Source organism: Hirundo rustica, chromosome 8, assembly GCF_015227805.2.
Source record: "Hirundo rustica isolate bHirRus1 chromosome 8, bHirRus1.pri.v3, whole genome shotgun sequence".
Classification (NCBI taxonomy): domain Eukaryota; kingdom Metazoa; phylum Chordata; class Aves; order Passeriformes; family Hirundinidae; genus Hirundo; species Hirundo rustica.
The window spans coordinates 35132502-35150893 of record NC_053457.1 but is presented as its reverse complement, the minus strand read 5'-3'; the positions used below and the strand labels follow the sequence as shown (position 1 = coordinate 35150893).

General features: G+C 52.5%; 1 protein-coding gene across 1 annotated transcript in view; it reads left to right on the top strand.

The window, feature by feature from the left end:
• TCERG1L (transcription elongation regulator 1 like) overlaps nt 1-16915 on the top strand; it is a 50806-nt gene extending 33891 nt beyond the window's left edge. Inside the window, exons 8-13 of the mRNA XM_040072007.2 lie at nt 2591-2745; nt 6835-6904; nt 8654-8783; nt 12582-12671; nt 14482-14600; nt 16024-16915. Of these exons, the coding sequence (XP_039927941.1) occupies nt 2591-2745; nt 6835-6904; nt 8654-8783; nt 12582-12671; nt 14482-14600; nt 16024-16180 (721 nt within the window). The 3' untranslated portion in view covers nt 16181-16915. The remainder of the gene's footprint in view (nt 1-2590; nt 2746-6834; nt 6905-8653; nt 8784-12581; nt 12672-14481; nt 14601-16023) is intronic.
• The last annotated feature ends 1477 nt before the right edge of the window (nt 16916-18392 follow it).

Sequence of the window (18392 nt, the reverse complement as noted above, 5' to 3'; positions counted from 1 at the left end):
CATTTTCCCCTTCCTTCTGGAGGAGCTGTGGTATTTCTGGAGCCTCCTTTGGGACTGTTCCTGCCCGTGCCCTGGCGCTCTCCAGGAGGGGTCGGGGCCTCTGGGAGAACAGAGCTTCCCACAGTCCCATAACTCTTCCAAGTCATTCCAGTTCAGAGCAGGAACCTCTCACGTGAGAGATCCAGTGGTTTGTGGTCCAAACCACTGTGCACAAAAAGAAACATGAAGTATTCATGAAGTATTTGCAGTATGTGTACTGTGCATTAACTAGAGTTACATAGGTAATGAGTTGGGAAGTTTATTAAAGACATTTATCATCTGCACATCACCGAATCCAGGATGCCCAAACTTCCATGGGTTTGTACAGCTGGTTTTATGGGACCTTACCTGTCCTACACAGGGCGTGTGGGGTCATTTTATGGCAGCACCCTGCAGTGAGGGAGCGCTTTTCCTGTTTCCATCCCTGTACTGGACCCTTTTAAACCCAGCTTTACTCCCTGCTTTTAATAACAATTAAGCACCAGAGCTTGTAATTACAAGATTTGTTCCTTCCAGGTATTTTTGCTTCAGAGAGCAACATTTTCCTCCCAGCAGCCTGTGTGTGTGTGTGTGTGTGTGTCTCAGTCAGAGAGGGTTCAGCTCTCATTGGGATTCAGGAGGCGCCGGCCTGAGATGGAAATCCTGGTTTTTTATTTACATATAAATTTAGGGACGTACATCTCCAGGTTTTTGAACGCCTGTTAAGGATGGTGCAGTAGTTATTTTCGTATTATTTTGGCCGATTCCGAACTAATGTCAGGACAAGAACCGCTGCCCTGCATGTTTTCCCTGGCCGAGCCCAGGGGCTGCGCCTGGTGCTGCAGGGCTTGGTCACGTGTGGCACATCCCAAACAGCCCGAATTCCATCCCAAAGACGTGGGACAGGGCGCTGGGCTGGAGTCACCTGGCAGGAGGTGGGGGGTGGCACAGGGAAGCCGTGGGGACGGCACGGGAATGTCATTGGGAATGCCACTAGGATGCCATGGGCATGTCATGATGATACTGTTGGAATGGCATGGGGATGGCACGGGGATGGCAAAGGGATGCCTTTGGGATGCCACGGAGATGGCACGGGGATGGCATTGGGATGGCATTTGGGATGATATGGGGAAGGCACAGGGATGGCAGAGGGATGCCATGGGGATGGCAGAGGAATGTCATTGGGAATGCCATGGGGATGGCACAGGGATGCTGTGGGAATGGCACAGGGATGCCATGGGGATAGCCCAAGGACATCACTGGGATTGTCCTGGGAATGGCACAGGAATGTCATTGGGAATGCCATGGGGATGGCACAGGAATGTCATTGGGAATGCCATGGGGATGGCACAGGGATGTCATTGGGATTGCCCTGGGGATGGCACAGGGATGCCGTGGGGATGGCACAGGGATGCCATGGGATAGCCCAAGGACATCATTGGGATTGTCCTGGGAATGGCACAGGGATGTCATTGGGATTGCCCTGGGGATGGCACAGGGATGCCGTAGGAATGGCACAGGGATGCCGTGGGGATGGCACAGGGATGTCATTGGGATTGCCCTGGGGATGGCACAGGGATGCCATAGGGATGGCACAGGGATGCCATGGGGATGGCACAGGGATGCTGTGGGAATGGCACAGGGATGCCATGGGGATGGCACAGGGATGCCCTGGGGATGGCACAGGGATGCCCTGGGGATGGCACAGGGATGCCGTAGGAATGGCACAGGGATGCCGTAGGGATGGCACAGGGATGCTGTGGTTGCCCCTTTCCCCACCAGCACGGCAGGTGAGGCCGTGTGTGGGGGGAGGACAGAGTTCCCTGTCCAGGGCAGGGCAGGGCTGGGGTCCCCGTGGTGTCCCCAAGGTGTCCCTCAGTGTCCCTGTGGTGTCCCCAAGGTGTCCCTCAGTGTCCCAGGGTGTCCCTCAGTGTCCCCAAGTGTCCCTTGGTGACAGGTGTCCCTTGGTGTCCCCGGGGTGTCCCTCAGTGTCCCAGGGTGTCCCCAGGTGTCCCTCGCTGTCCCTCGGTGTCCCCAGGTGTCCCTTGGTGTCAGGTGTCCCTCGGTGTCCCCGGGGTGTCCCTCGCTGTCCCTCAGTGTCCCCAGGTGTCCCTTGGTGTCAGGTGTCCCTTGGTGTCCCCGGGTGTCCCTCGCTGTCCCTCAGTGTCCCCGGGTGTCCCTCAGTGTCCCCAGGTGTCCCTTGGTGTCAGGTGTCCCTTGGTGTCCCCGGGTGTCCCTCGCTGTCCCTCAGTGTCCCCGGGTGTCCCTCAGTGTCCCAGGGTGTCCCTTGGTGTCCCTCAGTGTCCCCAGGTGTCCCTCGCTGTCCCTCAGTGTCCCCGGGTGTCCCTTGGTGTCAGGTGTCCCTTGGTGTCCCCGGGGTGTCCCTCAGTGTCCCAGGGTGTCCCCAGGTGTCCCTCGGTGTCCCAGGGTGTCCCCAGGTGTCCCTTGGTGTCAGGTGTCCCTCAGTGTCCCGGGGTGTCCCTCGCTGTCCCTCGGTGTCCCCGGGTGTCCCTCGGGGCTGCAGTGCCCGGTGGCTGGCCAGGCTCTGAGGCTGCTTTGTCGCTTGGAGCAGGTGTGTAGTCTGGACCGGAGATGACCGGGTGTTCTTCTTCAACCCCACCATGCAGCTGTCAGTGTGGGAGCGGCCGCTGGACCTGAGGCACCGCGGGGACATCAAGCGGCTGCTCGAGGACCCCCCGCACAAGCGCAAGCTGGAGGCCGCAGCAAGTAACCAAAGCCTGGCCTTGTCCCCCTCTCCCTGACCTCCGGCAGCCGCTGGAACTGGAGCTGGGTGTGCCCGGGGGAGGTTGGAGGCGCGGGGTTAGAGCGGGGAGATCCGCGGCCGAGGAAAATTCGGCGTTGGTGGCAAAGTCCCGGTTGTCACTGGAGGGCTGAGCTGGGGGATTGAGCCTCCTCCTTCCTGGCAGTGCAGGAGCAGGTGGCTTCCCGCAGGAGAGGGACAAACCCCTCTCAGAAGCTGAGTCATTGAAAACCGATATAGTCACGGACAAAGACCCTCTAACTAATTAAAGTTAGACAGTGGTGTATTTGTTCACCATGGGCGGCACGGGAGTCATCTCCGAAAGGCGTGGCCGCCCCGAACAAGGCTCTTTGCTCTCTATTTATTTTCCAAGACCTTACCTACAATACATACGCATAACCCCAGCACCTCCCATCCCCGCTCTGTATTAAAATGAGGCTATCAGTCCTTCACGTGTGCGCAGTTCTTCTCTGAATTGGGTCGGTGGTCTCAAATTGGGTCAGTGGTCTCAAAGGATGAAGTCAGGAGAGTCTTCATCAGGTCTCTGTGACCCTCTGGCACTGTCCAAGGTCCTCTGCTTCGTGATTGATTGATACCAAGTCCAGGTGCTGGCCATTGTTCTTAGTGGTTTCAGTCTGTTCTTATGACAGTTCACTTACTCCACTTTTTCTATAAACAAGCTCATAATAGAACAGTTAGCTCTAGCTGGGGCATCTAATAATCATTAACCTACCACTTACTAATCTAACTTACATTTTGGTCAATATGAATTGCTTCTAACCCTTAGCTAAAATCTTAACTCTTTAAAGTCACGTTTCAAAGCACAGGCTGTTTGGTTGCCCGAGGCCAAGGCGCGCGTTGGGAGCGCGCTGTTGCGTCGCTGGGCTGCTCCCGGCACTCCACGGCTGATGATCACCCAGCCAAGGAGGGGGGATCCCAGCAGTGACCCTCCAGGGGCACTGAGAGGTTCGGGGCAAAGGCTCCCTGCTCCTGGGAGCTGCTGTGTCCCCTGGCAGCGCTCCCGCGGCTTTACAGGGAGTGCTGTCCCTTACCGGGGACACCGGCCACGGGAACTGCTCCTGGCCTTGGCTGCTCGCAGCTCCTGACCGCTCTGGTTCTGGGCGTGGAAGAGCAGCCACCGTCCCTCAGCTGCTGCTGGCTCCTCCGTGGGGAGCGGGGAGAGCCCAGGGGAAGGAAGGGACACTTTTGGGATTGCTCCAGGAGCTGTTTTATGGCTGGCTCGGGGTGCTGGCACTGCCAGGCTGCTGCAGGACCTGCCCCGTGCCCCCGGGCCAGCAGGGATGGGCACGGCCTTTGATCCACGGGGACAGCTGCCAGTGAGCCCCTGCGACCCCAAATTAACCCTGCAAAACCCAAATTAACCACTGCAAACCCCTAATAACCACTGCAAACCCCAAATTAACCACTGAAAACCCCAAATTAACCACTGCAAACCCCTAATAACCACTGCAACCCCAAATTAACCACTGCAACCCCCTAATAACCACTGCAAACCCCTAATAACCACTGCAAACCCCTAATAACCCCCGCAAAACCCAAATTAACCACTGCAAACCCCTAATAACCACTGCAAACCCCAAATTAACCACTGCAAACCCCAAATTAACCACTGCAACCCGCAAGTAACCCCTGCAAAACCCAAATTAACCACTGCAAGCCCCCAAATAACCCCTACAAACTCCAATGAGCCACTGCAAACCCCAAATAACCACCACAACCCTCAAAAATACACCCGCAAACCCCCAAGTAACCCCCACAAACCCAAAATAACCACTGCAAACCGCTTAATTAACCCCTGCAAACCCCTAATTAACAACTGCAGCCCCCAAGTAACCACTGCAAACCCCAAGTAACCACCGCAACCCTCAAAAATACACCCACAAACCCCCTAATTAACCCCCACAAACCCCAAATAACCACTGCAAACCCCTAATTAACCCCTGCAAACCCCTAATTAACCCCTGCAAACCCCCAAGCAGCCACAGCCCGGTGCCTGCAGGGAGATGAAAGTGAGGCATTATCAGTTTTGTGCCAGCAGAAAGGCAGCTCCGGGGAGGGCTCTCTGCCTGCGCCCCCCTTTATCACCACCGCCTGTAATTACATTTTCCTCCATGAATTTCCACAGCAGGTGCTTGTGTGTTTATTCCTGTATAATTTGAAGGACTTTAGCTGCGGATCCTCCAAAGCCTCTCTGCTGAAATTCGTTCTGCAGGAGGAAAACGGAGCTTTTAATTGCAGAATGCATTGAAAGCTGAGTGAATTCCTGCCAAGGGGTGGCCAGAGACCAAGCCCAGGGTCATTGTGCGTGGTCTCTATCATTGTTCCTGCCCTGTAATTAATTAACAAAAGAGTCTAAAGTCAGGGCTGATAGGTGTCACTTGAAAAATCTATTTTTTGCTATCTTCAATCCTTTTCATTTATTCTCTCTACCACAAAGATTTGATTCATTCTCCTGTTTTGTTTGTTTTTTTTATGGCTGTGACTCTCGTTGTTGTTAAACAGTCTTAATCTTCCCTGCTGTAATTGGGCCTTGTGGCTGCTCAGTGTCGGAGCAGTTTGTAATTAGTGTAGATTAGCTCCGAGGTGAGGGGGATTATTTGTTACCTCTTCTCTTAGCTTGTAATCTCCAGTCAATAAATAACACAAACCAGCTGAGTGTTCCCAACAATGCTTCCCACACTTATTTAGATGAGTGGCTGCTGCTGAGTTTTAATTAGAACTTTCAAATCAATCATCTCAAAATAAAACAAACAAACAAACAAAAAAAAGATGTCAAGCAGAGTTATCCACGGGATGCTCTGGGTTGGCTCTGCTGAAGGATAGAGTGCTTTTTAAATTCGGGCATCAATGAAAAATGGCTCATTCCTCAATTACTCCTCCTCCACCAAGTGCTTGTTCCAGGAGATGGAAGTGGCTCTTCCCCAGAGGGTTCCCATCAGGCCATCCATGGGGTCGGACAGCAGGGACAGCTCCTCCCGGGGCCAAGAGCCATCGTTTCCCTGCTTCCATCTCCTCCTTCCCTGCCCCAGGGTCTCTCTGGCTGCTCAGGCTGAGGAAGATTTCCCAGCTCATTGATAGAAAATGGACATCATGGGGTCATCAAACCATGGAGCGGCTGGGGTGGGAGGGAGCTCCAATCCCACCCCTGCCATGGCAGGGACACCTCCCGCTGTCCCAGGCTGCTCCAGCCCCAGTGTCCAGGCCCTGGACACCGCTGGTAGAATTCCTGCTGGAAAGCAGGGATGATGTGACTGATGGATTCCCACCGGTGATTTGGACCCTCTGGCACCCAGACAAGGGCCTGAAGCCCATCCCTGGGAGCACATGAGCATTCCCAGCCCGTGTGCTGTGCTGGGGACCCTCCAGTGCAGGATGTGACCGCTGGTGCTGTGTCCTTTGGGGGTTCGGTGAGAGCTGCAGAGGTGAAGGGAAAGTGTTCCAGAATTCAGGATTTGTTCCCCCCGTTTCTGTCTGTGGCTGAAACCCCAAGCTCTGGGTCCCTCAGGGACCCGTGTGCAGGGCAGGGGGTGGCCTGGCGCTGCAGCCTCAGCAGGGTGGGGGGTGTTGGATCTCCCAGCCCTGCCAGGTGCTGCTGGAATTCCTGGGAAAGCGCCCTGAGATGGGCTGAGCCCAGGAGAGGTGGGGAAGGAGGAAGCTCTGGGGGGAGTTACCCCAGCGAGTCCTTCAGGCTGTCAGCACGGAAGTGGTTTTGCAGGAATGTCGTTAGTTGCATTTTGAAGGGAAGGGAGGAGGGAGGATCGGGTGGAGCAATAATGAGATTTAAAGCAGTCACGTCATGAATGAGAAATGAGGAATTTTGCTGACTGGAAATGGCCACTTTACCGCTGTTGCTTCCACTTGGATGAAGGCAATTCCGCAGATTTTATAAAATACTTGTTATTTTTAACACCCTCTGTGGGGGGTGAAAGCCAGGAAATACCTGAGCAGCAAAGATGAGGGAAAGGAAGCCAATCTGAGGAATTTGTATTCCCATTCATCTCGTTCAAATCTGATAAGAACTCATTTCTTTTCAGCAGACAAGTGTGTTAGCTCTTGTCCAGGGGATGAAAATGATGATCTGAGCATCAAAACTAAGAGGAATAAGTAAGTCCTGGAGTTTACGTCTCTGTATTTCATGGTGGGAAGGGCTGGTACAAAGAAGGGCAATTCAAATGAGTTTTTGTTCTGGGTGGGTGAAGGACGGGAGCCATTCTCCAGGTGTCCAGTCCTCACCAGAGCCAGGATTCTCTGCAGCCCCTGTTCCCAATCCATTTTTGTCTGGGGAGCTCTTCCTTTATGGAATGCCAGGGTTATTCCAAAGGCATTGGATAAAAGCTTCCCCTCACTGAGGTGCAGCAGATTCTCGTGCTCTGGGGGTTGCAGGCTCAGAACCAGCCCCAGGCGCTGCTGGTACTGACCTTCATCACCACGTGTGCCTCTCATTCTCCTGCAGCCAGGACAGGAAAAGGGGGTCTGAGGGGTGCACACTTCCCAGGTCCGTGTTTGTGGTGCATTGTCACAGGTGTGCTGAACTGAATATTGTGATTTTTGGCATGAATAAAAGACCCCTTTAGGGCCCCCTCTCCCTGCACCTCGAGTTTGGGTGCCAGATGCCTCTGCTGGCCCCAGGTGACCATCCTGGCTCACAGCCCCAGGTCTGGCCCCAGCTGCAGCTCTGGGGGAGCTCCCCAGCTGTGAGCGCCCAGCGGCTCCAGGCTGTCGGGTTTAATTCCCCGGCATTCAGGTGGTTTTAGAGTCCTGGCCCTCTGCACAGCTCTGTGCCAAACGGAAGGAAGAGACGGAGTCTTCAGGTTTAGATTTTTCAAGGTTGCATGTTTTGTTTATTGTTTCTTATCTTACAATTTTCTCAGTGTCCAACAGATGTTTGCCACGGCTTGGACTTCTGACGACTCCTCCCGGACTGGGCTGTCCTTATCTTTTATACTAATTGCTACGTATTTCTTATTTACTATTTCTTACCAATGTCTATCACTAATACTAAAAAGGTCATCTTTACTCTGACCCAATCCTCACTAACTACTTTGTGCCAACGTCACTGCAGAAATGGAGTGAGGGAAGGAGAAATGAAGAAGAAAGAGACAACGCCCCAAATTCTCCATCTTACCCCCATTCACTTCAATGCTATAAACCTAAATATACTGTTTTTTCACCCTGTGATATACCAAACTACTATTTTTACACTCTTGTGGCCTGCAATGCTTCCTGCAGTGCAAGAAGCCTTTCCCATGGACTGAGATCAAAGCCAGTGTCCCTCTGGGCTCTGGGCTGGGGTCCCAGACCCCCCTGCCCAGGTCCCCGACCCTCCAGGGCAACTAAAGGAATGCCCTGGACTCCAACACCAGGCCACCATCATTCTACCAGTTGTGGTAGGATCCAATTAATTAATAATTGAATTACTGGGGTACTGTGGAGACAGGGCTGGATTTTCACTCTTTGGGGCGTTTCCCAGGAGTCTGGCAGGATCTGGGGCTGACCCCACTGGGCAGGGCACTGGGGCCTGGCCGGGGGCTCTCTGCAGGGCTGGCTTTTCCTGGGGAGCTCCACAGGCATGTGGAGTTCTGCTGCCTCCGTAATTTGGGTGCTAATTTTCACTAGGTGCCCCAAAGTCTGCAGGAGAGGTGCGGGGGTCTTGCAGAGAAGGCGAACGCTGCTGTTCCGTGGTTGTTTCTCTCCCTCAGAAGCCTTTTGCCGCCCTGCAGAAGGAATAATCTTGAATATGGAATTGTCCACGCTCCTGTCGTGTTGTCCTGGCGCGTCCCAGGGAGGATTAAAAGGATGTAAAGGGTTGAATCCCCCAGCATTGCTGACCCCTGTCTGTCTCGCCCTGTCAAGGACAGAGGAGTGCCAGGCTGCGGGCGGCGCTGAGGAGGAGCAGGGACGGGAGGAAGGCTCTGCCAGCCCGATCTCGCCGCCCCTGGAGGAGAGGATCACCCACTTCAGGGACATGCTGCTGGAGAGGGGGGTAAGGAAGGGCCCTTCCCGGGGCACAGCGCGCTCCTGGAGCAGCCCTGGGGCTGGGGACACCCATGGTGGCATTTCCCCCCTGCCCCCCTGGGAGCTGGGAGCCCTCTCCACACAAATCCCCAGAGACACAGCCAGGGATATCCAGGGGCTCTTGCAGCAGGGTCGGTGCCTCAGCAGGATGTGGGGCAGTGGGCACAGCCATCCCAGGGCTCCAGGAATCCCAAAGGGCAAAGGACACGTCCCGGCCAGCACTCACACCCCAGGAGCTGTCCTGGTGAGCTCCTGAGGGTCCATCACCAAAACTTCCAGCGCTGCGGAGCCAATTTCACTTACTGGCCATCCAAAATCATGGAATCATGGAATGGTTTGGGTTGGGAGGGATCCCAAATCCCACCCAGAGCCACCCCTGCCATGGCAGGGACACCTCCCACTGCCCCAGGCTGCTCCAGCCCCAGTGTCCAACCTGGCCTTGGGCACTGCCAGGGATCCAGGGGCAGCCACAGCTGCTCTGGGCACCCTGTGCCAGGGCCTCAACACCCTCCAGGGAACAATTCCTGATTCCCAATCTCCCATCCATCCCTGCCCTCTGCCAGCATAAAGCCATTAATGCTTGTCCAGATCCCTGGAAAAGGATGTTCTGGAGATGGTTCCAGCTGTGCTGGAGCTGCAGGAGCAGGGAGTGCTCCGGGTTTGGGCTCACTGGGGACAGGGAGGTGTGAAATGAGCAGTGGGCGCAGATTTTCTGTCTCCCCCCACGCTGCCACGTGTATCCCATAAAGGAAATGTCATTCCTGCGGGAAATACAGCCCAAGGTGGCTGTTGTCAGGCACTAAAGCCTGTAAAATTTATCCCAGTAATCAGCAGGCTTTAAAGGGGGATAATTAGAGCTTCAGCAGCTTAGCAGTGAATTATCCCCATGCCAGAGCTGCTTTATTCATGCAGCTTGTTATTTATGCTGCAGAAATGCAGAAGGGCCACGAACGAGCCCTGGGTGAAGACTTCGCTGGCAGATTGGAACTCAGGGGGCAATAAGTCAATATTTGGAAGGATTAGGGGTGTTCTGGAACAGGATTCTCAGGTGCTTCTGTGTAAGATATGCTCCTAAAATTAAGAACTTTGGGATATTCACAGTTTGGATTTGCTAAAGTTTAAAAAGGGGGAGAGAAGAGGTTACTTTGCTTTTACCCTGAACATTTTTGAACTGTCCAGCTCAGCAGCGGCTGCTTGGCATGGCTGAAGCACAGGGAGGCCATTAATGCCATTTAAATCTGATTATTCAGTGACCATCCCCTGCCCTTTCCTCCTCAAGGAGCTGCCGGATGGAATCACAAAGAGCTCGGAGCAGGCGGAGTTTGCCAGTGGAGTTCTGCAGCTTCCTACAGAAATGATGTCAACAGGAGAATATTTATTGTAACATTTTAAAAATAGAGGGGGTTTGAGGGAGCTCCAAGACACTGCCACTCTTTATTCTGAAGTCTGGGGTGTAACCTGGATATTCCTCTAGAAGTTTCAGAGTTTCCACAGAATTCTGAGAGGAAGAGGAAAATGTAAGGTTCTTCCTGGCTCCCTCTCCCCCCCAGCATCAAAATATCCACGCTCTAAGCCAGCATTTCCAGGAAAGCCCTCTCCCTGCTGGGCTGCTCCCAAGACTTCTGAAAGGATCCCACGGCATGTTTTTTTTCCTCAGGGTTTCCCTTTCTTAATCCCAGGGAGAGAGGGGGATTTGTGTGTGAGTGTAACTGGAATTAAATCAGGAATACCACGTTATTTTAGGTGACGCGTGCCAAATGTGCGATGTAGTAATTGCTGAATGATTACATGATGAGTTAGCCTGAGCTTAATTAGCTTTGAGCTCAGAGTGCGCTCTGTGCTGGGAACAACGCTGATGTCCAGGAGAATGTCCAAGGCACCGGGAAAAGAGGATTCCTGGAAACCCTGGAGCTCAGGACACAGGGGAACAGGGAGGGGACCTTGGGCTGTGGGAAGGGGATGTTGGGGGGACATGACCTCAGATCCCCAAAGGCAGCCTGAGCCTTGGATTTTCCAATGGCCTCAGATCCCCAAAGACAGCCTGAGCCTTGGATTTTCCAATGGCCTCAGATCCCCAAAGACAGCCTGAGCCTTGGATTTTCCAATGGCCTCAGATCCCCAAAGGCAGCCTGAACCTTGGATTTTCCAATGGCCTCAGATCCCCAAAGACAGCCTGAGCCTTGGATTTTCCAATGGCCTCAGATCCCCAAAGACAGCCTGAGCCTTGGATTTTCCAATGGCCTCAGATCCCCAAAGGCAGCCTGAGTCTTGGATTTTCCAATGGCCTCAGATCCCCAAAGACAGCCTGAGCCTTGGATTTTCCAATGGCCTCAGATCCCCAAAGGCAGCCTGAACCTTGGATTTTCCAATGGCCTCAGATCCCCAAAGACAGCCTGAGCCTTGGATTTTCCAATGGCCTCAGATCCCCAAAGACAGCCTGAGCCTTGGATTTTCCAATGGCCTCAGATCCCCAAAGGCATTTGGGGAACTTTGGATTTTCCAATGGCTTCAGATCCCTAAAGGCAGCCTGAGCTTTGTATTTTCCAATCTCAAACCACTCTGAGAGGAAAATCAGTCCACTTAAAGCCACTTTGCTTCATCAGAGTTTTCCTGCTGGAGTGTTAATTACTGTTTAATTATACTTCACATCCTTGTGTTTTTTCAGTGAATTCACTCTATTGTAATTAGTTGGAGTGATTAGAATATTTTATTTCCTTCAGATTTTTCTGTAGCCAACAAATTACCCGGGATGTTTAGAAGGTTTTGAAGTAGTGGGAATTGTCCCTGCCCAGGCAGGGGATGGATCTGGGAGGTCTTTGAGATCCTTTTCAACCCTAAGTGCTCCATGATTCTGATGCCCTGGGAAGGCTGAGCTGGAACAGAGACTGGGCAGAGCTGGAGAATAAAGCAGAGATTTATTGAAAGGACTTTAGGGTACAACTTGGGCAGGACAAGAGCCTGGCCAGGGGTACACCCAAGGTGGGCACAAAATGGACACAAAATGGACACAAAATGGACAGAGAATGATCACAAAATGGTCACAAAATAGTCACAAAATGGACAAATGGTCACGAGGTCTCACCCTTTGATCAGTTCTGGTCCATTTGCACATTGGGGTTTCATTGTCCCATCCCAGCTCCAGGCTGTGAGGTCCCATCCTTCTCGTTCCTCCCTCCAGCCACCGCTGTTTGTGCTTTGGGGCTGAAAGTTGTCCTTGGTGTGCAGCAGGAGCAGGATTTGTTTTGTGTCCCTGCTCTGAGTGACCCTGAGTGTGAGCTCAGAGCTGCACCAGGGCAGCACAGAACATGAAATACATTAAGGATAAAACTCCAGGCATCAATTCCATGACTCCACGAGGCTGGACGCAGCCCTGCAGGGCGTGACGTTCCCATCCCAGTGGCCGTGGGAATGTGGTGCTTCCAGGGTGTTCCCTGCCAGCTTTCCCTGTGTGCCTGGGGTCACAATTCCAGCTCTGGAGTTAGGATTGTCCCTGTCGTGGGAACTGGTGCCGCTGCTGCACGAGCAGCACCACAGACTGGCATTTCCTGCCTGCTGCAGATCCCTTCCACCACGGGCGGGGAGCGAGCGTCTCCCCGAGCCTCGCTGAGGAGCCCCTCACTCCTGCTGCTGTGGTGGCCGCCAGAGCCCCGCCGGAGACCCAAACCCACCTTCAGCCGCCCCAAGAACCCTGCCCAGGGTCCCTCAGCTCCCCCAACTCCTGGGAACACCGCCTCCTTCCCATCCTCACGAAAGGCTGTGCCCGCAGGTGTCGGCGTTCTCCACGTGGGAGAAGGAGCTGCACAAGATCGTGTTTGACCCGCGCTACCTCCTGCTCAACCCCGACGAGAGGAAGCAGGTGAGCCGGTGTTCTCTGCCTCAGGACAGCGCGTTATCGGCCCCACGAAGGTGGATCACGCTCTGAGGGCTGAACAGCAACCTCTCAGAAATGGCTCATGAAAAACCAGCCAGGCAGCGAGATCGGAGGTGTTTGGAAAAACAAAAAGGTTTGAATTAAAGCCAAAATAAACTATACAGAACAAAAGAATAAAAGCCGTGCACAGTGCAGGGAGGTTCCTTACACCTCCTAAGACACCCTGAAAATATCCTGAGAATCTCCCTGCTCTCTCTGAAGTATTCAATGATCCAGGAGGGGTTTTTGGCTGCTGCCCCGTAGAAAACAGCTACAGATCCTGAGTTAAATTCCAAGGGTCCAGCAGCTGCCTTTGTGCTGGCACTGGGCCAGTCATGGTAAGAAGAGCATCGAAATCTCTGGATCTTTTTCCTTGTAAGTTCAAGGATAAAGCTGAAACTCTTTCCTAGCACGGGGACACCTGTGAGTGTGGGGGGTGACCTGTGCCCCCAGGCCGGCCCCGGCTGCAGACACCTCCCAAATCAGCCAGGATCCCGGGGCAGTGTTCCTGGCGGGAACAAAGGGTTCCAGCGGATCAGGGTTTCCCTGTGGAGGCTCCCAGGTGTGGCTCAGCCCGCCGGGGGTGATGCTCACCGGGCACAGGGAGGGGTCTGGGGGCTCTGGGAGTCGGTCCCTTCCCGCTCTGGATCTCCTGTGGTTCCCAGTGCTGTCTCCTTGGACGAGCAAGTGCCACAAGGGTTGATCCCCGGGACAGGCTCCCGTCCCTTGGGATGCAGGAACAGCTCCTGGGCCTGGCAAGCCTGGCTGCAGGGAGGGGAATGGCCGTAATTCCACCCTGGATTATTGGGGTACTGTGGAGACACGGCTGGATTTTCACTCTTTGGGACGTTTCCCAGGAGTCTGGCAGGATCTGGGGCTGACCCCACTGGGCAGGGCACTGGGGCCTGGCCGGGGGCTCTCTGCAGGGCTGGCTTTTCCTGGGGAGCTCCACAGGCATGTGGAGTTCTGCTGCCTCCGTAATTTGGGTGCTAATTTTCACCAGGTGCCCCAAAGTCTGCAGGAGAGGTGCGGGGGTCTTGCAGAGAAGGTGAACGCTGCTGTTCCGTGGTTATTTCTCTCCCTCAGAAGACTTTTGCCGCCCTGCAGAAGGAATAATCTTGAATATGGAATTGTCCGTTTTTTAAATAAACAGGATGAAAAATGAACTTATTCCATATTGTGCCCTGGCTCTCCAGAGAGCTTCCTGTAGGTATTTACCAGAGGACTGGGCACATACATCTTCATTTACTCCCTTTCCAATACTTCCCTTCCTAAGGAAAAAAAAGTGAAACACAATGATAAGGAAATACAGGAATGAAAATGTATGAGGAGCTGCCAGGATGGAAAGTGCTGCTGAAGAGCCTGAGCAGGGAGTTTGGGATTTATTTCAGGGCACGGGCAAGGGCAGCACCTGGACCTTGAGGAGTCAATCAAGACACATTCCTCGGAATCGTGGAATCATTTTCTCAGCCTCGGAGCAGCCTGGGCCCGTGGGCCAGGGCAGGGGTGGGACTGGCTGGGCTTTAAGGTCCCTCCAACCCAAACCAGTCTGGGCTTCTGGGATTAATACAAACACCGCTTCTCTTTAAATAAACGCCCAGTTACAGCCGGGACAGAGGGCCAGTCCTTGGAAGTGATGGAATAAAAACTCCTGGACACGTGGGGAGGGCAGATGAGGACTGCAGGCCCCGGGGCTGCAGAAATCCCCCAGAGGCTTTGTCAATAACTCCTGGTCCTGTGTCCCTTCCTTGGCCAGATTTTCGAGCAGTTTGTCAAGACCCGGGTGAGGGAGGAGTACAAAGAGAAGAAGAACAAGTTGCTGTTGGCCAAGGAAGAATTCAAGAAGCTTCTGGAGGAATCCAAGTTATCCCCAAGGTGGGCATTGCCTTAGGAAGGGTTGGGAAGCTCGGCTTTGTCATTTGGGCTGAGTTTTCAGCCCAGGATTCTTCACAGCCAGTGGAAGATCCTGTTCCAATGCTGGGATGACATTTCTTCCATGATATTTCCCGTGTTTTCTTGTTGTATACCTGGGAGAGGAAATATTCCATCTCTCCCTCCATCTCTCCCTCCATCTCTCCCTCTCTCTGTCCCTTCCCCTCTCCCTCCTTCTCTCAGAAGGTGCAATGCTTTGCACTGCACATCTATTTTCTATCCCTCTATATGCCGTGATTATAGAACACGCATTACTTACGGAAAATCAGTACCTCAGTGCTCAGTCTCATCTGTATTACACATGCAGGTGTAATTACTCAGAAATCGTATTTAGTCTTGGCGTTTGGTGGAAGAGAAATTCAATTTCACCAAGTTCCTGTTAATGCCACACCATTAAATTCATGGAATGTCTCCCTGCCTGTGGCAGGGGGTTGGAGGAAGATGATCTGTGAGGTTTCTCCCGACCCAAACCCTTCTGTGACTCTACAATTCTGTGATTAAATTAAAATACAGCGTGCGAGGCACAATTTATGTTTCGCTTTGTTTTCCAAGTGACGGATCCAGGCTCACACAGTGGCAGTGCTTAGGGCAGTGCTTTCTCATTTGAAAATTACAGGAAAATAAGGGGGCTTGTGTCATAAATATTGTTAAATTGCTGGAACAAAGAAATGACTGTTTTCTCTGACAAAATATGCGGATAATTATTCAGCACGACCTGTGTGGGCACACGGATCCAAACGGCACGTAGGGCTGTAATAATTGTAATTACATGAAACATTTTACGACAAAACTAAGAATATTCTGGGCTGATGTCCCACCCAAACTCTGCTTCCAGCACTGATATTCCCAATCCCCAAGGGAAAAGCTGTGCTGGCCCCGAGGCCAGGAGCGTTTCACCCCTGAAGCGTTTTGGGAGCTGAGGAAGCTCCTTTCCCTGCCTTGATTTAGGCACACGATGAGAGAAATAAATCCCAAACATTTCCAATAAAAAGCAAAGAGTCACCTTGGGGAAAGGAGCTGGGCGTGCAGCCTGGAAGGCAATGAAGGTAGAAAACGCTGCCAGGAGAGCACTCGCCTCGGAAATACAAAACGTGCGGGAGTTCAAATAAAAACTCCTCCTCACTGGTGGTGAACGTTGTGCTAATGGTTCAGCAGCCTCCTGCCTACCAACAATCCGCTTTCAAATCCCAGAGTTAATCCTCGCTCATTGCAGGCTGCCCCAGCTGGCCAAAGCCCTAGGGTGGGGCTTCCCTCATCCCAGATTTCCATCCCGTTCCTGTCTAACATTCCCAGATCCCCTGGCTTGCGGCGTGGCTCCAGGTGGTCTTGGCACAGCCCCAGCTCCTCCTTGTCTCGTTTTCCACAGGACAACCTTCAAGGAATTCGCAGAGAAGTACGGCCGAGACCAGCGCTTCCGCCTCGTCCAGAAGAAGAAGGACCAGGAGCATTTTTTCAACCAGTTCATCCTTATTCTGAAAAAGAGGGACAAAGAAAACAGGATAAGGCTACGGAAAATGAGATAAAAGCAGCTGAGCCTGGCAAGGAGGACAGGCGCCCAGGCCGTGGCCGCGGGAAGGGATTCCAAGGAAGGGCGAAACGCTCGGGGTCCAGCAGCACCACCGGGAGCGGGAGGTCCCGAGGGAAAACTGCCTCCGAGCGGAGTTTGTGGAGCGCCCAGTGGATTTGGGAAGGCTGTTCTGCAGGAATGGGAAGAAGGATATTTTGTTCTCGAAGAATTAATGTTTCATATTGAAGCTCTCTTTTGTACGACATCCCGAGTTTGATGCATTTCTAATTGCCATGATGTGTCGATCCCTTAATTGTTTTAATTATGCAAATTACTTGTAATATACACAAGTTATGACTCCAATGCAGATTTATAATTAAGCAGAAGCAGATGCCATCCAGAGCGATCTCAAGGCATTTCCATCATTTTAGGGGAATTATCTCCAGCAATCTTTCGGCAACTCTGCATTTCCACCAAGCGCGTGGGGTCCGGTGGTCTGCAGGATCCGCTCCCGCCGCTCATCCGTCTCTGTCCAGTCCTCTGAGTAGTAGTAATCAGCTATTAATTGTTAATCTTGGTGAAGAGTGTGAAAATCTTGGCACATGTTCCATAGGAGAGCTCTCCGATCCAGAAGCCCCCGTGGCCGGGGTCCCCCTCAGCCTTCCAGCCCCAGTTCTGTGGTGAAGCCATCCCAGTCGGATTTGGGTTCTGTTCCTGTGTGTGAAGAGTCTGCATGAGATTTTTCTCACCGTATTTGTATAAATAAATATTTAACTTTTGTAATTAAAAAGCATTTCAAGCCTGTTTTCAGGGGGATTTCAGGGGTGAAACTTTTGCAAGGTTTTTTTTTGGTTTTTTTTTTCCCTTTTTTTTGGTGTTTTGTTTTGTTTTTTGTTGTTGTTTTGTGTGGGGGGTTTTTTTGTTTGTTTTGGTTTTTTGTTTTTGTTTTTGTTTGTTTGTTTGTTTTCCAGAACTCAAATGGAAAATGCTGTCAGGGATGGGATGGGATGGGATGGGATGGGATGGGATGGGATGGGATGGGATGGGATCCATGGGATGGGGGTTGTTGGGGGTCTGTGCAGGGCCAGGTGTTGGACTGGATCCTTGTGGGTCCCTTCCATCTCAGGATACTCTGGGACTCCAGGAAATAATGGGGAAAACAACACAGGGCTGGTGATTTTTACTGGAGAGATGGAAAACCAGAGGGACCTCCTGCCAGTCGTGATTAGTGTGCAAATTCCAGCGGGATCCATCGGAAATTTGGGAACAAAAGAGTCGCTCTGGCTACAAAGGTATCGTGGCTGGAGGAGCCTCAGGACATCTCTGCCTTTGTGCTGCTCCAAAGATGCTCTGATTGTCATTTTTTTTTCCCTCAGGAGACCTAAATTTTGAGTTATTGCTCCTTAAATCCATGGATTTTTGTTTGCTTGGAGCGAGGGGAATACTTTCCCTAACTCACAGTAATTTTTTATTTGGGTGTGTGCTGGGTATTTTGATAATCAAGGAGATAAAGGAACTTTCTGCTGCCTTGGGAAAATGAGCTGGGAATAACTCAGAGTGCCAGAACGAGGAGGAATGGCTTCCAGTGCCAGAGGGCAGAGTCAGTGGGATATTGGGAAGGAATTCCTGGCCGTGGGGGTGGGGAGGGACAAGGAAAAGGGCTGATCCAGGCCTTGCCCCCTGCCACAGGCCACATTCAGGGGCTGCTTTCCCTGCTCCCGCTGGAATCTCCAGCTGCTCTGTGGTTGCCATCAGGTGCTCCATGGTTCCACATCTCTGATGGATCTCCTGGATGTGCTCCTGCTCAGGTAAGTGCCCTGGGGCTTTTGGATAAGCTGCATTTTTTATTATTTTTTCCAATTTTCTAGGTGGAAAAACATTTCAAGGACTTTTTCATGGTTTTTAATAATTTTTAATGGTTTTCAGTTCAACCGAGGGCATTCAGAGACAGCCCTGGACACTCCCCAAACACCCAGGCCGGGACATGGAGAGCAGCTTCATTTGGAGTTGGTTGGATCACTGGGGAGGAGAACGAACCCAGATGGAGTTCAGGGTTTTCCTCCCCCAGGACAAGACACTGGGAATTAGGGAAGTTGTAATTAAAAGCTAAATTAAGGTGGAATGGGCTGCCAAGGGCTCGAGCTTTTTCATTTCGGCTTCCCGTGCCAAGGAAATGCTAATAATGTCTTTGCTGGGATAATGTGAGGAGCAATTTGTGCGCTGACAGC